At 40.9% G+C, this 14,750-nt stretch overlaps 1 protein-coding gene across 8 annotated transcripts in view; it reads right to left on the bottom strand.

Moving 5' to 3' along the window:
• CCDC148 (coiled-coil domain containing 148) overlaps positions 1-14,750 on the bottom strand; it is a 325,900-nt gene that overhangs the window by 46,883 nt on the left and 264,267 nt on the right. For all 8 annotated transcript variants that reach the window (XM_060177892.1, XM_060177899.1, XM_007524305.3 and 5 more), the window contains one exon: positions 9,812-9,930. In XM_060177892.1, the coding sequence (XP_060033875.1) occupies positions 9,812-9,930 (119 nt within the window). The remainder of the gene's footprint in view (positions 1-9,811; positions 9,931-14,750) is intronic.

The raw sequence follows: 14,750 nt of genomic DNA, 5'->3' as shown, positions 1-14,750 counted from the left end.
CCATAATGATCCTGGGTCCATATTCCCAAAGGGATAAAGAATAGGGAAGCTTCCAAAGGAGGGCATGGGATATGGAACTCTAGTGGTGGGGACTGTGTGGAACAGTACCCCTCTCATCCTACTTAATCAATAAAAAATAAAGTATTTTTTAATTTTTAACTCTAGTTTAGAAACAGCATGGTGCCTCAGTGAGGTCTCTTTTAGGCTTTTCACTTCTAATTTGTGAGGCAACTCTAATATCATTACAGAGTCAGAGCAGACAGTGTACCAAGAATGGTATTTATTTAAGCCTCACAGTGATCCTTGGTCAACATCACTTGGAACACTGACTGGACAGAGGATCTGGTTGACAGAGATTTAGTGAACAATCTATCCCCAGGAATCTGCAAACATTTCTCACTGTGCTGCAAAAATATGTGTCTGCAAAGTTTTTGTTGATGTAACTTGACTAAATTTATTTTTAAAAAATTTTTTGCAGGAGCTGGGTGGTGCACCTTTCATAGAACACACATGCTACAATATGCAAGGACCCAGGTTCAAGCCCCTGGCCCCTATCTGAGGTGGGGAAGCTTCATGAGCCACGAAGCAGGGTAGCAGGTGTCCCTCTTCTTCTCTCCTTCTCTGCCTCACCCTCCCCTCTCAATTCCTGTCTCTATGAAAAATTAATTAATTAAAATTTTTAATTCCGAGATCCAACTGTGAACTTTTATATACTTTTAATGTCTTCCAACTTAGGATGCTGAATTTTACACATTGTTAAGAAAGAGAAAGCAAATAGAGACAAGCATCTGGTTTTGCTCCTTGGAAAATGCAGTAATGACCAATTCTCTTCTGTTGGTGGGCAGCCACACAAGCCCTAGACATACAAAGCCAGTTCAATACCAGAAAGGCAATCAAGTCTACCTGCTCCTTTCCAAACAGTCAGCACCATTTTTAATTATTTAATTTTTATTAGGAAATTTGTTTTAAAGACATGGCTACAATTTCACATTTCCCTAAAATATGTCATTAGCTTCACCCACTGCCAAGTGTCCTCTCCATCTACCACAAGGCTCTGGCCTCCCAACCCCAGCTAACTGTCTTGTCACTGCTATTAGTCCCCAGATCTGCTGAAGAAGACTATGAGTTTACTGATATTCCACCCTGTGTTGTCCTCTGCTTTTCTTTTTCACTCCAACTCTTGAAGGATATTTCAGTGAGATTCACCTATGAACAGCTGTCTTTCTCCTCCTAGCTTGTTTCATTCATGTTTCAGCAGAATACAAAGTCTCATTTCCCCTTATGGCTGAGAAATATGTCATTGTGTACACACCTCACAACTTCCACGTACACGCAACCACCTGAAATACTTGGATTGCTTTTGAATCTTGGTTACTACATGTAGCTCTACATGAAAATAAGTATGCACATGCACCTTCAGATACCAATCTTTGGGCAGAGACGTAGGAGAGGAATTGCTGAGTCACTTCGAGAAATGCCCACACTATTTTTCACTGAGGCTGAACCATTTTATCTATTTGATTCCACTTCTATAGTCATCATCAGCTTCAGCTTTGAGTGTTCATTGTTTTACAGCATAGAAAACTTTCTTCTTCTGGAACAATAACTCAACACAAATGTTTGTTATTATATAAAGCTATGTTTTTCCCCACTGAAATATGTGTGTGTACACATACAACTTGGAGATGAATGTTTAAGATTTTTACTGTTAAGAGCATTTCTAGATTGCTAAGCTTCTCCATGGACACAAAGTTTCATCTGCATGTCTTCCCCCAACTATTTCAGTGGGAGTGTAGCCACCAGGAAAAAATAAAAAAGTTATTATGGCACTTCTGTAAAAAAAAAAAAAAAAAAAAAAAGTGAGGTCTTCTCAAGAACTCAGTAGCTGATTTTGAGCCCACTCCTTTAAAGTAAGGAAGAGTGCTACTATATTGCTTCTCAGCAGTTAAAGATCCCCCATAGATTTTCAATAACTGTTGAGCTGAGATCCTACTACCAGTTTCTAGTTAATTGTTCTGGGGTCTGACCTGAGCACTGGACCTTCATATCCTCGCTCAGTGGTTCTGTTGTAGAAAAGAATGGAGTTGTTGTCTTACTGCTCTGTTAATCACACACCAGTTTCCACTTGTTGATTGCACTTGGCTTCAGTTATAAAATACCATCCAGGAGGATGAACTGATTTCTCTAGTAAGTTGCCTTAGGCAATCTTAAAATCACCTTTTATAATATACATATTATTTACATATTGTTTAGAATGTAGGTGTTCACACATTAAACATGCATATGTGTACATATATGCATTTTTCTTTAACCAGAGCACTGCTCAACTCTGGCTTTTAGTGGTGCTAGGAATTGAACCTGGGGCCTCTCATGTCTTAGTCATGAAAGTCAGTTGCTTCAATCTCTTTACTATTTTTCCCTGGACCCTAGATTACATATATTTTTTAAAAATACATTAAAATTATTACAAAGGAAGTAAATTGGAAAGGAAAGTTATTTATCAAATGGCAAGAAAGATCAATGAAGATAAGTGAAAGGCACTAATCATTCCCAGCCTTGGGAGGCTGTAGGGGAACAGTGCACTCAGGCTCCAGTGATGGGTAGGACAAAAAGAAAGACTGGGGGGAGGAACAGTGAAGTCATTAATTAGCAAGGAGTTGGGATGACTTCAAACAGGGCAAAGACTATAAAGGTAGAGAAAACAGATTATACAAGGTGCAAAACAAGGATAAAGGAGTGTACTTTATGGGGGCCAGGTGGCAGTGCACCTAGTTGAGTGCACATGTTACAGTGTACAAGGACCTGGGTTCAAGCCGCCAGTCCCTACCTGCAGAGGGAAAGCTTCACAAGTGGTGAAGCAGGGCTGCAGGTTTTTCTCTGTGTCTCTCCCTCTCTATCTCCCCCTTCCCTCTCAATTTCTGGCTGGCTCTATCCAATAAATAAATAAACATAATAAAAATTTAAAAGAAAAAAGGAATGTGCTCTACATATGTTTATTTTATCTTAACATTTATTTATTATCAAAGGAGATAGAAATAGAGACACCTGCAGCACTGCTTCACCACTCAGGAAGCTCCCCACCCTAACAGGAGGGGACACAGGTCTCGAACCCAGTTGCTGATATATGGTGATGTCTACACTCAACCAGCCATTGCCTAGCCCCTCAAGGATGTTTTTAGGACTGTTAGTCTATTACTTGAAGGAAGTGTCTTCTATTGAACATTAATAATATTAATATGACCATGATTATTGAACTCACATTAACTTCCACTTTATCCACCAACCTGCAGACCAGTTAAACAACCAAGAAAGTCTCACCCTTGTTTTGTTACTTGTAAACTACTGCTTTTTATTATCATAAATACACATCTGTTGTGGGAAATAGGGAAATCAAAACTATCATTTCATTACCTAGAGATAAAAGCTGTTAGGACAGGGTGATGCTTTCCCCCAGAATTTTCTTTATATAGATGTAACAGAAACAACAGTTTGAAAATATAAGCTCCATCTACTTCATATTTCCCCTGGAAATCTTATTTCCCTTTGCCCATTCCACTTGTATGGAAATTTAAATGAAGTTTTCATAAAAGCTGAGCTGTATCACTTTCTCTCCTTCCTTCCTTCCTCCCTCCCTTCCTTACTTCCTTTCTGTCTTTCTTTATAATTATCTTTATTCATTTATTGGATAGAGACAAGCAGAAATTAAGAGAAAATGGGGTGATAGAGAGACAGAGAGGCACCTGCTACACTGCTTTACCCCTGCAGGTGTGGACTGGGGGTTTGAACTCAGGTCCTTGTGCTCAACCACGTGCACCACCACCCAGCCCCTGAGCTATATCACTTTCTGCCCCTTAGGTGGGTAAAGCTAGGATGGCTGAAGATTTAATGAAAATACTGAGAGGGCTGGTGAAATAACTCCCTTGTATAGTTCGCTGCCTTTCCCCTGTTAACATACCTTTTGTACTTAGTGTGGCATCCTCTTCAACCTGACAGAGACAGAGCAAGGTGTCTATTACAGAGATTGCTTAGGAAATATATTGCTTGTGGATGTATGAGGTCTTGTGGGACGCTTAAACCAGATGCACTGTCAAATAACAAGAGCTGGTGAGACCTACAAGAGAGGAACCTAGGACCAGAAACAATATCAAGTAGTGTGCTCAGAATCTGCTGGCTGACCAAACTTCTCCCACCATCTATCTTCCTTCCTTTCTTTCTTGCTTTCTCTCTTTCTTTTCTTTCTTTCTCTCTTTTCTTTCTTTCTTTCTCTTGTCCTTCCTTCCTTCCTTCCTTCCTCCCTCCCTCCCTCCCTCCCTTCCTTCTTTCCTTTCTTTCTTTCTCTCATGGGACTAACGCTTTACCTACTGTGCAATCACTGATATATAAGTATAGTTTCATCATGCATGAGGACCCCATAGTTCTCTTCCACCCTTCCCCTCCTTCCCCAGTCCTTTTCTTTGATGCAGTACACCATGCCCATTCACATTTCACTTTGAGTTCTCCTTCTTTGTCCCTATTTATCAAGCCCTGTCTATAAATGAGATCATTTGGTATTTGTCCTTCTCTTTTTGGCTTCTTTCACTTAACATTATGTCCTCAAGTTTCATCTAAGATGACTCAAAGGTAACGACCTAGTTGTTTTTAACAAAAAAGTAATATCCGTTTTAAAAAAAGTAATATCTGTTTTAAAAAAAAGGTTTTAAAATTTTTTTAAATATTTATTTTATTTGTTCCCTTTTGTTGCCTGTGTTGTTTTATTATTGTAGTTATTATTGTTGCCATTGTTGTTGGATAGGACAGAGAGAAATGGAGAGTGGAGGGGAAAGACAGGGGAGAGAAAGATAGATACCTGCAGACCTGCTTCACTGCTTGTAAAGCGACTCCACTGCAGGTGGGGAGCCAGGGCTTGAACCGGGATCCTTATGCTGGTCCTTGTACTTTGATAGCACAGGTTTTTAACCAGTCATCTGCTGTTAGACATCTGGGCTGCTTCTAGGTTGTGATGATTACAAATTGTGCTGCTATGAACATTGGTAAACATAGATCTCTTCTGATAGGTGTTCTGCAGGTAGGCACAGGGAGCTTGAACCCATCCTTGAGCACTGTGACACATGTGCCACCACCTGGCCCCTTAAGACACTCCCATACAGAAAAAGCTGAGTAACGTTTGTAGTTCTGTCTCAGTACTCACTCAGTTCCATCCTGTGGTGTTTTCATAATAAAAATAGATTGTAAATACCTAGCAGCCTTCACACCACCCCTGCATCCCCACTGCCAATGCTTTTCTCAGGCACTTTGTCTTCTATAGCTACTGAAGAGTGTTTCTTGATTTATGAAATTGTGTAACTCAAAAACAACCAGAGCTGGGGAACTACTCTTGGATCATGTTTCTGAACTGGAGAAGAAGCCTGGTCCCTGTGTCAGCTACACTTAACAAAATTTCAATGTGCAAACTTGAACTTTTTAGAAGAAATTTGACCTATGAATAGGAAGGTTTTAAAAAATCATAGTGAGTGAAGGCTTGTTCTATCAGATAGTAAAACAATAATTAAGACACCACATTATCAGTACAGAACTGTAAATATAGGGCAGTTTTTAATTGCTCTAATTAGGAGTCCATCTGGACATAAAAGAATACTCAGAAATGAAATGCATATAATGAGGGTGGCATTTCAAATAAGTAGATAAGAATGAATCATTAAATAACTGATCTTAAGAAAACTGAGTTCCGGAGGCAGGGCTACAGAGCAGAAGCAGCTGTGTTTCTCTCCTCTCCTCTCCCAGGTAAACTAGGAATACCAAAGGAAATCATCTGGGACCGCAACAAATCAGAACTAGAACGACTTCAGGAACCCACCAAATCAGCAGTGAATGCAAATACATGTGGCTCATAGACAAAGAGGAGCCTAGGAAGAGATTAAGTGGCTGGTGATCTGTGTACACATATGTTCTTGGCAGCACAATTTGTAATAGCCAAAACCTGCAAGCAACCCAGGTGTCCAACAACAGATGAGTGGCTGAGAAAGTTGTGGTATATATACACAATGGCATACTACTCAGCTATTTAAAACGGTGACTTTACCATTTTCAGCCAATCGTGGACGGAACTTGAAGAAATCATGTTAAGTGAAATAAGTCAGAAACAAAAGGATGAATATAGGATGATCTCACTCTCAGGCAGAAGTTTAAAAACAAGATCAGAAGAGAAAACACAAGTAAAACCATAACTGGAGTTGGCATATTGCACCAAAGTAAAAGACTCTGGGGTGGGTGGTGGGGGGGGAGAATACAGGTGCAAAAAGGATGACAGAAGACTTAGTGGGGGTTGTATTGTTATATGGAAAACTGGATATTTGGAATATAACTAAAATAGTAGTACTAACTATCTACAAAATGGAGACCTCCCAATTCTTCATATGAACTAAAGTCCAGCCTTTAGGCTTATGATTAGTCAACAATTTGTTTGGCTCTATATGCTAAATTTTTTCAGCCACCAGGTTCCAGATGCTATCATGATGCCAACCAGGCTTCCCTGGATAGACAACCCCACCAATGTGTCCTAGAGCCCCACCCCTTTGGGGAAAGAGAGAGACAGGCTGGGATTATGGATCGACCTGCCAAGCCTATGTTCAGCAGGGAACCATTACAGAAGCCAGACCTTCCACTTTCTGTACCCCATAACGACCCTGGGTCCATACTCCCAGAGGCATAAAGAAAATAGGAAGGCTATCAGAGGAGGGGATAGGATATGGAATTCTAGTGATGGGAATTGTGTGGAGTTGTACCCCTCTTATCCTATGTTTTTTGTCAGTGTTTCCTTTCTACAAATAAAAATTAAAATAATAATTCAAACATAAAAAACCTGCCAAAATTAGTCATTGGCAGAAGATAAATTTCATAGATGGGACCATAGAGGCAGAATGAAGATTAACTGTAAGATAAAGATTTCTGGGGCCGGGTGATGGTGCACCTGGCTGATTGCACATGTTACAGCACACAAGGACCTGTGTTTGAGACCCCAGTCCCCACCTGTTGGGGGAAAGCTTTATGAGTGGTGAAGCAGGGCTGCAAGTGTATCTCTGTCTCTCTCCCTCTTTATTCCCCTTTCTCTCTCAATTTCTGGCTGTCTCTATCCAATACATAAATAAAGTTAAAATAAGTTTTAAAAGACAAAGACTTCTCCCAGAGAACAAGAACTTGGGTCTGCATGCCTTTGTGTTACTATGCCATTTGGCTGCTTTTTTTTTATTGTTGCTGATGTTTTAATCCTCTAAACTGACCCTCCTTTCCTTCTTTCCCAAGACCTCTACATTAGTGCAGCTATTTCAAATAATTTTAGGACCACTAGTCAGTTACTTAGAATTTCTGTTGCTCCATGTACACATCATTAATAAACTTCACTGGGTTGTTTCTTCTGTCAACTGGTCTCATGTTGTTCAACTGCCCAGCATCTGAAGAAACCAGTGGAGCACAAGATGGTGTCTTTCTGCCCTAATTCTCCTGCGTGAGATCATTCGCTGACTCAGGCCATCATCCTAGCACTTAACCACTAGTTTGCATCTGCTAGACCCAAGTAGGGTGTTTCTTGCTTGAACAGCAACTGTAAAGAATTTTGGCTCAGTCTGTGCAGGAACTAATCTGTTGTACCACACTGTCTTCAGTGAGGAGAGAGTAACAGTAACAAACATGCAGAGGAGGGGAACCTTCTCTCTTTCTCCCCACCCCCTTGTTCTGAGATCCATTGGCTTGTATAAAGTTTTTCCATACTTTCACTTTGAGTCTATTCTTGTCCTGTTGGGTCAACTGTGTTTCCTGCAGGTAGCACTTGGTGGAGTCATGCTTCTTGATCCATATCCCTACTCTGTGTCTTTTGATGGATGAGTTCAAACCATTAACATTTAATGGAATTACACACCAGGGTAAATCTGCTGGGGGGCGCTGGTGTTCCAGGCATGGAGGGCAGTTAACCCAGAAGATTTAAGAGGTTGCACTTAAGATTCCTGTTATAACTGAGGCTGTCTTTTGGTGGGGGTCCTCAGAACAGCTTGTTCTATAAACTTTCTACAAGCTGGTATCAGCACCTTAAGGCTCCTTGTGCTTCTCCTCTGCCTTTGTGCTTTCTGAATTCAAGGACTTGTTTCTTTCTTTTTTTCCATCCTCTTGTACACTGTTAAATTATATTTCCACTATTGATGATCTTGCACACAACCAATCAAAGAAAAAGAGAAAAGTCTTGCAACATTTATATTTATAGTTCTACATTTTAACATCAGAGAATTTGTCGGAAATAGGAAATTTAAGAAGGTATGTGTCTATACATGTATGGCTGATTATTATTAAATTAGGTTCATTTCCTTTATTGGGGATATTAATGGTTTACAGTCAATAGTAAAATACAGTAGTTCATATATGTGTAACATTTCTCAGTTTTCCACATAACAATTCAACCCCCTATAGGTCCTCTCCAGGACCTGAACCTCCCTCCCACCCCAGAGTCCTGTATTTGGTGCAATTCACCAAACCCAGCCCAAGTTCTGCCTTGTGTTTTCTTATTTTTCAACTTCTTTTTTATTATTAGTGTTTTAATAATGATAAACAAAATTGTGGGACAAGAGAGGATATATATAATTCCACACAGTTCCCAACACCAGAGTGCCATATCCCATACCCTCCATTAGAAAGGTCCCTATTCTTTATCCCTCTGGGAGTATGGGCCAAAGATCTCTATGGGGTGCAGAAGGTGGGAGGTCTGGCTTCTGTAATTGTTTCTCCACTGGACATAGATGTTGGCAGATGGATCCACACCCCCCAGCCTGTTTCTCTCTTTCCCTAGTGGGGCAGGGCTCTGAGGAGGTGGGGTTCCAGGACACATTGGTGAGGTCTTCTGCCCAGAGAAGTCAGGTTGACATCATTGTAGTGTTTTTTCAGCTTCTATCTATGAGTGAGATCATCCCACATTCATCCTTCTCTTTCTGACTTGTTTCTATAACAAGGTTCTGTAGCTTTTGTAACTGCTGCCACCATGGTCTGTCTCCTAGGGAGCTGTCCCAGAGCCCTTAGATGGATACCATCTTGGATCTTCTTGGGAGACCTACTTCTAAATGTGCTCCTTACATACAACCCACCTTGAGTTATTCTTCAAAGTTCTCTTTATTATTTTCTATAACAGAGACTTTTTATCAGGATTAAAAATTCTTCATCTTAAACTTTCTCTTTTCAAATCAGTATGTTGTTTTTGTTTCACTTTAATATAGTAACTTTGGAAAGATGATTTTAACTTCTCAGTGTGTTCATCATAAAACGAGAACAGATTAGTTGACTTCAAATGTGCTTTCCAGCTCTAAGATTAAATGATGCTATGAAATTCAGGGTTTTTTTTTCTCTGCAGTGCACACTATATACCATATAACAATTGCCAGGCAATACATGATTACTGTATATTGTTTTCCTCAGTTTTAGTTATAGTAAATGTGTTTCCCACATTATCTGAATCATGTTTATCCTCTTCTGGGTCAAAGCTATTAAGTCACAGCAGTAATGTCATTTTGTGCACACACTGAGCAAACAAATACTAGGAATTCTCTGTGAGGATTTTAAGTAGGAAGGCATTAAGGCACAAACTGGAAAACCAGAGATTTATGTGTGAATGAGAGTTTAAAATACATTATGAGTATCATTTTATCCATCTGTGAATACAACTATTGCAAAAATCTAATAAATTTAGGAAAGTCCCTGCTCTGGGATTTTTTCCTAATGCCTTGTAGAAGATGCTGCTTATCTCTGCCACTAACACAATTTAATTTTCCCCTTTTACCTTTCTCTGTCTGTGACCGACTGCTCAGCCATTAGTTTCTTCAGTTCTTCTAGGCGCTGAAGATCTCTCATTTCCATTTCTTGCCACTTCTGTTCTTTTTTAGCCCAGTATTTTCGTATCTATTGTGTAAATGTTACATAGAATTAAAATTAACAACAGGTATGGAAAAAAGAGAAAAGCTATAGCAATATTATTTATCAGTTTGTATAGAAAGACTGAATTCAAATGGCACTGCTTCTTTTTTTTTTTTCAAATCTTTATATTGGCAACAGAAAAATAAAACGCAATGGTACATGTCCTACAAAACTGCATGGTGGGGAGCCGGGCGGTGGCGCAGTGGGTTAAGCGCACGTGACGCTAAGCGCAGGGACTGACATAAGGATCCCGGTTTGAGCCCCCGGCTCCCCACCTGCAGGGGAGTTGCTTCACGGGCGGTGAAGCAGGTCTGCAGGTGTCTATCTTTCTCTCCCCTCTCTCTCTGTCTTCCCCTCCTCTCTCCATGTCCTACCCAACAACAAAAGCAACGTCAACAATGGCAATAATAACTGCAATGAGGCTGCAACAACTAGGGCAACAAAAAGAGGGAAAAATGGCCTCCAGGAGCAGTGGATTCATGGTGCAGGCACCGAGCCCAGCAATAACCCTGGAGGAAAAAAAAAAACTGCATGGTGTACCAGTTTCTGAAGTGGAAATAAAACTTGTGCTGAGACCACAGGTTTTAATCCAAGGCTAAAATAATTGATGCTCAGGCAGCCACACTGAAAGCTAGCTGTTGTCTCTAAAGTTTATGATCTACCTGTTACTCAAGGATATTTTTATCCTCTCATGGTAATGCAGTTTTAACAAACATAGCGCTGAGCCTATTTTTACTTTAAAAGCATGAGTTTATTTATGTTAAAGGACAGCAGGATGTTGAAAGCATTATGCTTCTGAGGAAGTGGCAGGAGATAGGAGGGAGGAAGCAGGAAAGGGGAACATTACAGAGTAGTGATGTATAGTTGTTCTGACTTACATAGCCAAAGCAGAGGGCACACTCAGGATGCTTCAGAAGCTGAAAGCCCAGTTACCATCTGGCCAGGTCTACTCCCTTCCCAGGACATGGGGAGAATGACTAAGCTGGAGAACAAATGAGCTGTTTTCCAGGAATGGATCCTTATTCAAGGTTTGCCTTTGGAGGTGGTTGCAGGGTGGGGGGAACTGAAGTTAATGCTTATTCAACAGGCCAGATCAGCCACTTAGCCCATCCTGTGGTGTCTGGGCTGGAGACTGCCTCTCGCAGGTGAAGGCCAGAGAGCCTCACAGGCAAACAGCAGTAACTGCCCTCAGGTCTGTAGTAGATGCTGGGTTAGCTTGTCCCCAGCATAGGGCTCTGTTTCTTTTGAGAGGTGACTGGAAAGCTCATCATGACTCTGCTGATATCCAGGCTTGTCCAGCAAGCAAGCCTGACACCTGCATCAAGCAAGGGGAGTTTTTCAGGTATGATGGCCGCGTTGTCACCACTCAGCAGCAGGACCTGAAGCACTAAGTCACGACAGAGGCATCTCTCCATCATATTCAGGGAATAACTGGGTCACTGAACTGCAAAGATGACTGAGGTTTTAACTTAGGGAGAACAGAGATACAGCAACTCAAAGGAGAGTAAAGTAAATGGTAGGAAGGGGAGAGAAAGAGTGGAAAGGGGGCTGGGCAGTGGCACACTTGGTTAAGGACACATAGTACTAAGTGCAAGGACCCATGCAAGGATCCAGGTTCAAGCCCCTGGCTCCCTATCTGCAGGAGGTATGCTTCATAAGTGGTGAAACAGGACTACAGGTGTCTCTCTTTCTCTCTCCCTCTCTATCTCCCCCTTTCTTTCTCAATTTCTCTCTATTCTATCCAATAAAATAGAAAAAATGGCCACCAAGAGCAGTGGATTCGTAGTACAGGCACCAAACCACATCAATAACCCTGGTGGAAAAAAGAAAGAGAGAGAGAGAGAGAGAGAGAAAACACTGGCAAGGTGTTTCAGAATCCTAACTGACAAATGTAAGGGCTTTGAGTACTAGAAATGTGAACACAGTCATGTTATGGACTTTTGGGAACACTTTTTCTGTCACCTTATTTGTTCTAATGACTATGCATTTGCCATAATTCAAAAATAAAAATACCCTAAAGCAAAAGTTTGAAAAGAACAGATACTGAATTAAAGGCCCTTTTTCTCCATAGTATTTGCTCTTTCCCAACATTCTCCTTTATTAGAGAGGGAAGCCAGTGGTATTTCTAAGGTGTTAGTGTCTTCTAATTGCTGAAAACACTTGGGTGCTGCTCTAGGAAGTCACTGGGAGAGTGTTAGACATGAGGGTTCTGGTATCTCCGAATCAGTTATTTCCATCTTTAGTTGACATTCTCCATGACTTTATTCTTGCTCAAGATTTACTCCACCTTTGTGCTTTCTACCAGGTCCTCTGAAACCTCTATGTCAGGAAATATACAGTTCTCTACATCTTCAGCCTTCAGAACACTATTTATTAGTGTTGATTGCAATTCTGCTCTGTCCCAGATGCTCATGCCATGGTGCCCCCTGTGCCACAGTGCTGGCTGATGCTTCACACATTTCCTCATTGCCAAGCATGGCGTTCACATCACGGTACCCTCCAGCACGACGTTTCCTTCTTTTGCTGGTTAACGTTATCTGTCCTTATCACTGGCATGTGTGAACTTCCAGACCATTCTTCAGTGTTAATAAAGAATTATGATATCTGAGCCTTACTTTCGCCAAAACAATTCCTCCACCACTATTTTTTATTTAATATATTTTTCTTTATTGGGTAGATAAAGGGCTTACAGTCAACAGTAGTTGGTACATGTGTAACATTTCAAGATTTTCTTTTTCTTTTTTAATTTATTTATTATTAGATAGAGACAGAGAGAAATTGATTTAAGAGGGGGAGATCGAGTGGGAGAGAGAGAGAGAGAGAACTGCATCCCTGATTCACCACTTGTGAAGCTTCCCCCCTACATATGGGGACCGGGGGCTTAAACCTGGGTCCTTGTGCACTATAGTGTGTGTGCTTAACCAGGTACGTCATGATCAGCCTCATATTTCTCAGTTTTCCACGTAACACTTTTTAAAAATTTTTAATTTTATTTATTTCCTTTTTGTTGCCCTTGTTTTTACTGTTGTAGTTATTATTGTTGATGTCGTCATTGTTGGATAGGACAGAGAGAAACGGAGAGAAGAGGGGAAGACAGAGAGGAGGAGAGAAAGACAGACACCTGCAGACCTGCTTCACCACCTGTGAAGCGACTCCCATGCAGGTGGGGAGTCGGGGGCTCGAACCAGGATCCTCATGCCGGTCCTTGTGCTTTGCAACACATGTGCTTAATCCGCTGCGCTACCACCCCACTCCCACCACGTAGCACTTTTAAAGCCCCATGAAGGTCCTCCTCTGCCATCATGTTCCAGAACCTGTACCTTTCCCCACCCCAGAGTCCTTTACTTTGGTGCAGTACACCAACTCCAGTCCAAGTTCTGCTTTGCCTCCACCATTCTAATTAACTTTATCACTGTCTGAATGTACTTCCCATCGGCTCATCTATTCTGTAACCTCCTCCATTTCAATGAACTACCACTTCCTCATGGTCAAGAAATCCTCAACCACACAATTGATCGAACAACCAGAAACTAGCCATTCCTGCCCCAGCATCTTCTATGCTCTAAGCAAAAAACATTGTTCTTGTCAGGCCTCATTACAAGATTTAGCTAACAAGTAGCCTTACTCTTCTCTCTCATAAGACTGCAGAAACTAGTTAATTTCACTGGCATTTCCATGAGTCATTCATATGTCTAGAACATATTTGGTTGTTGGAAAAGCCATGAGGCATTTCTGCATGGAAAAATACATCATGACTTTTCCAACAAGCCAATAATATAGGCCTGGTATACTTCCACTGGCTAATAAATTATATAACTGCAAAAACTCATATGCAATCTATGGTTTCAACAAAATCTTCATTGACAATGCGCATGCTTTTTTAAAAATTCCTCATCATAGAATCTCAGTTTCTCATGGTAGTATTTCAAAACCTTCACTTTTATCAGAGAAAATGACATTCTGCCCCTCAGAAACAAAGGTATCTGTTCTTCTTCCCAACCCTTGCCCCTCACCTTGGCTCAGATCCTACTTTGCAATTTTATTTCCCCCATAACCTTACTATAGCATCTAGACCCTAGAGCACAAATGACCCCTTGAGTTTTGCTATTTCCCGTCTATACAAATCTCTCCCTCTAACATTTTAAGGATGCTACAAGACTGTTACCTCAAGTCCTTCACTTTCCCCTTTCAGTCAAACGTTCCAGAGTACTGAGTGTTCTTGTTTCTCATCTCCTATGTCACTACTTGCCAGTGATGTCCTTACTCTGCCTCCCACTCTAAGTTATACTTAAACCAAAGATTACCAAATGTATAAAATAATTTTAAGAAGCTTTTCAATTCCTTTTGTACTTAATGTCTCTATGGACTTGGATCTACCAAGACTTATTTATAAGCTTAAAACATTACTGATGTAAGGAGTCGGGCAGTAGCGCAGCAGGTTAAGCACAGGTAGCGCAAAGCGCAAGGACCAGTGTAAGGATCTTGGTCCAAGCCCCCGGCTCCCCACCTACAGGGGAGTCCCTTCACAAGCGGTGAGGCAGGTCTGCAGGTGTCTTTCTCTCTCCCTCTCTGTCTTCCCCTCCTCTCTCCATTTCTCTCTGTCCTATCCAACATCAATAACAACAACAATAAACTACAACAATAAAACAACAAAAACAACAAAATGGAATAAATAAATATTAAAAAGAACATTACTGATATTGTCACTTATTTGACTAATAGGTATCTGTTGAGCACATGCTTTAAGTCAGACACTGCTGTGTACTTGAGCTGTAGTATTTAAAAAGAAACAAGACTTCTGCTTC

The sequence above is a fragment of the Erinaceus europaeus genome, chromosome 18 (assembly GCF_950295315.1).
Source record: "Erinaceus europaeus chromosome 18, mEriEur2.1, whole genome shotgun sequence".
Classification (NCBI taxonomy): domain Eukaryota; kingdom Metazoa; phylum Chordata; class Mammalia; order Eulipotyphla; family Erinaceidae; genus Erinaceus; species Erinaceus europaeus.
This window is presented reverse-complemented; position numbering and strand designations above follow the sequence as displayed.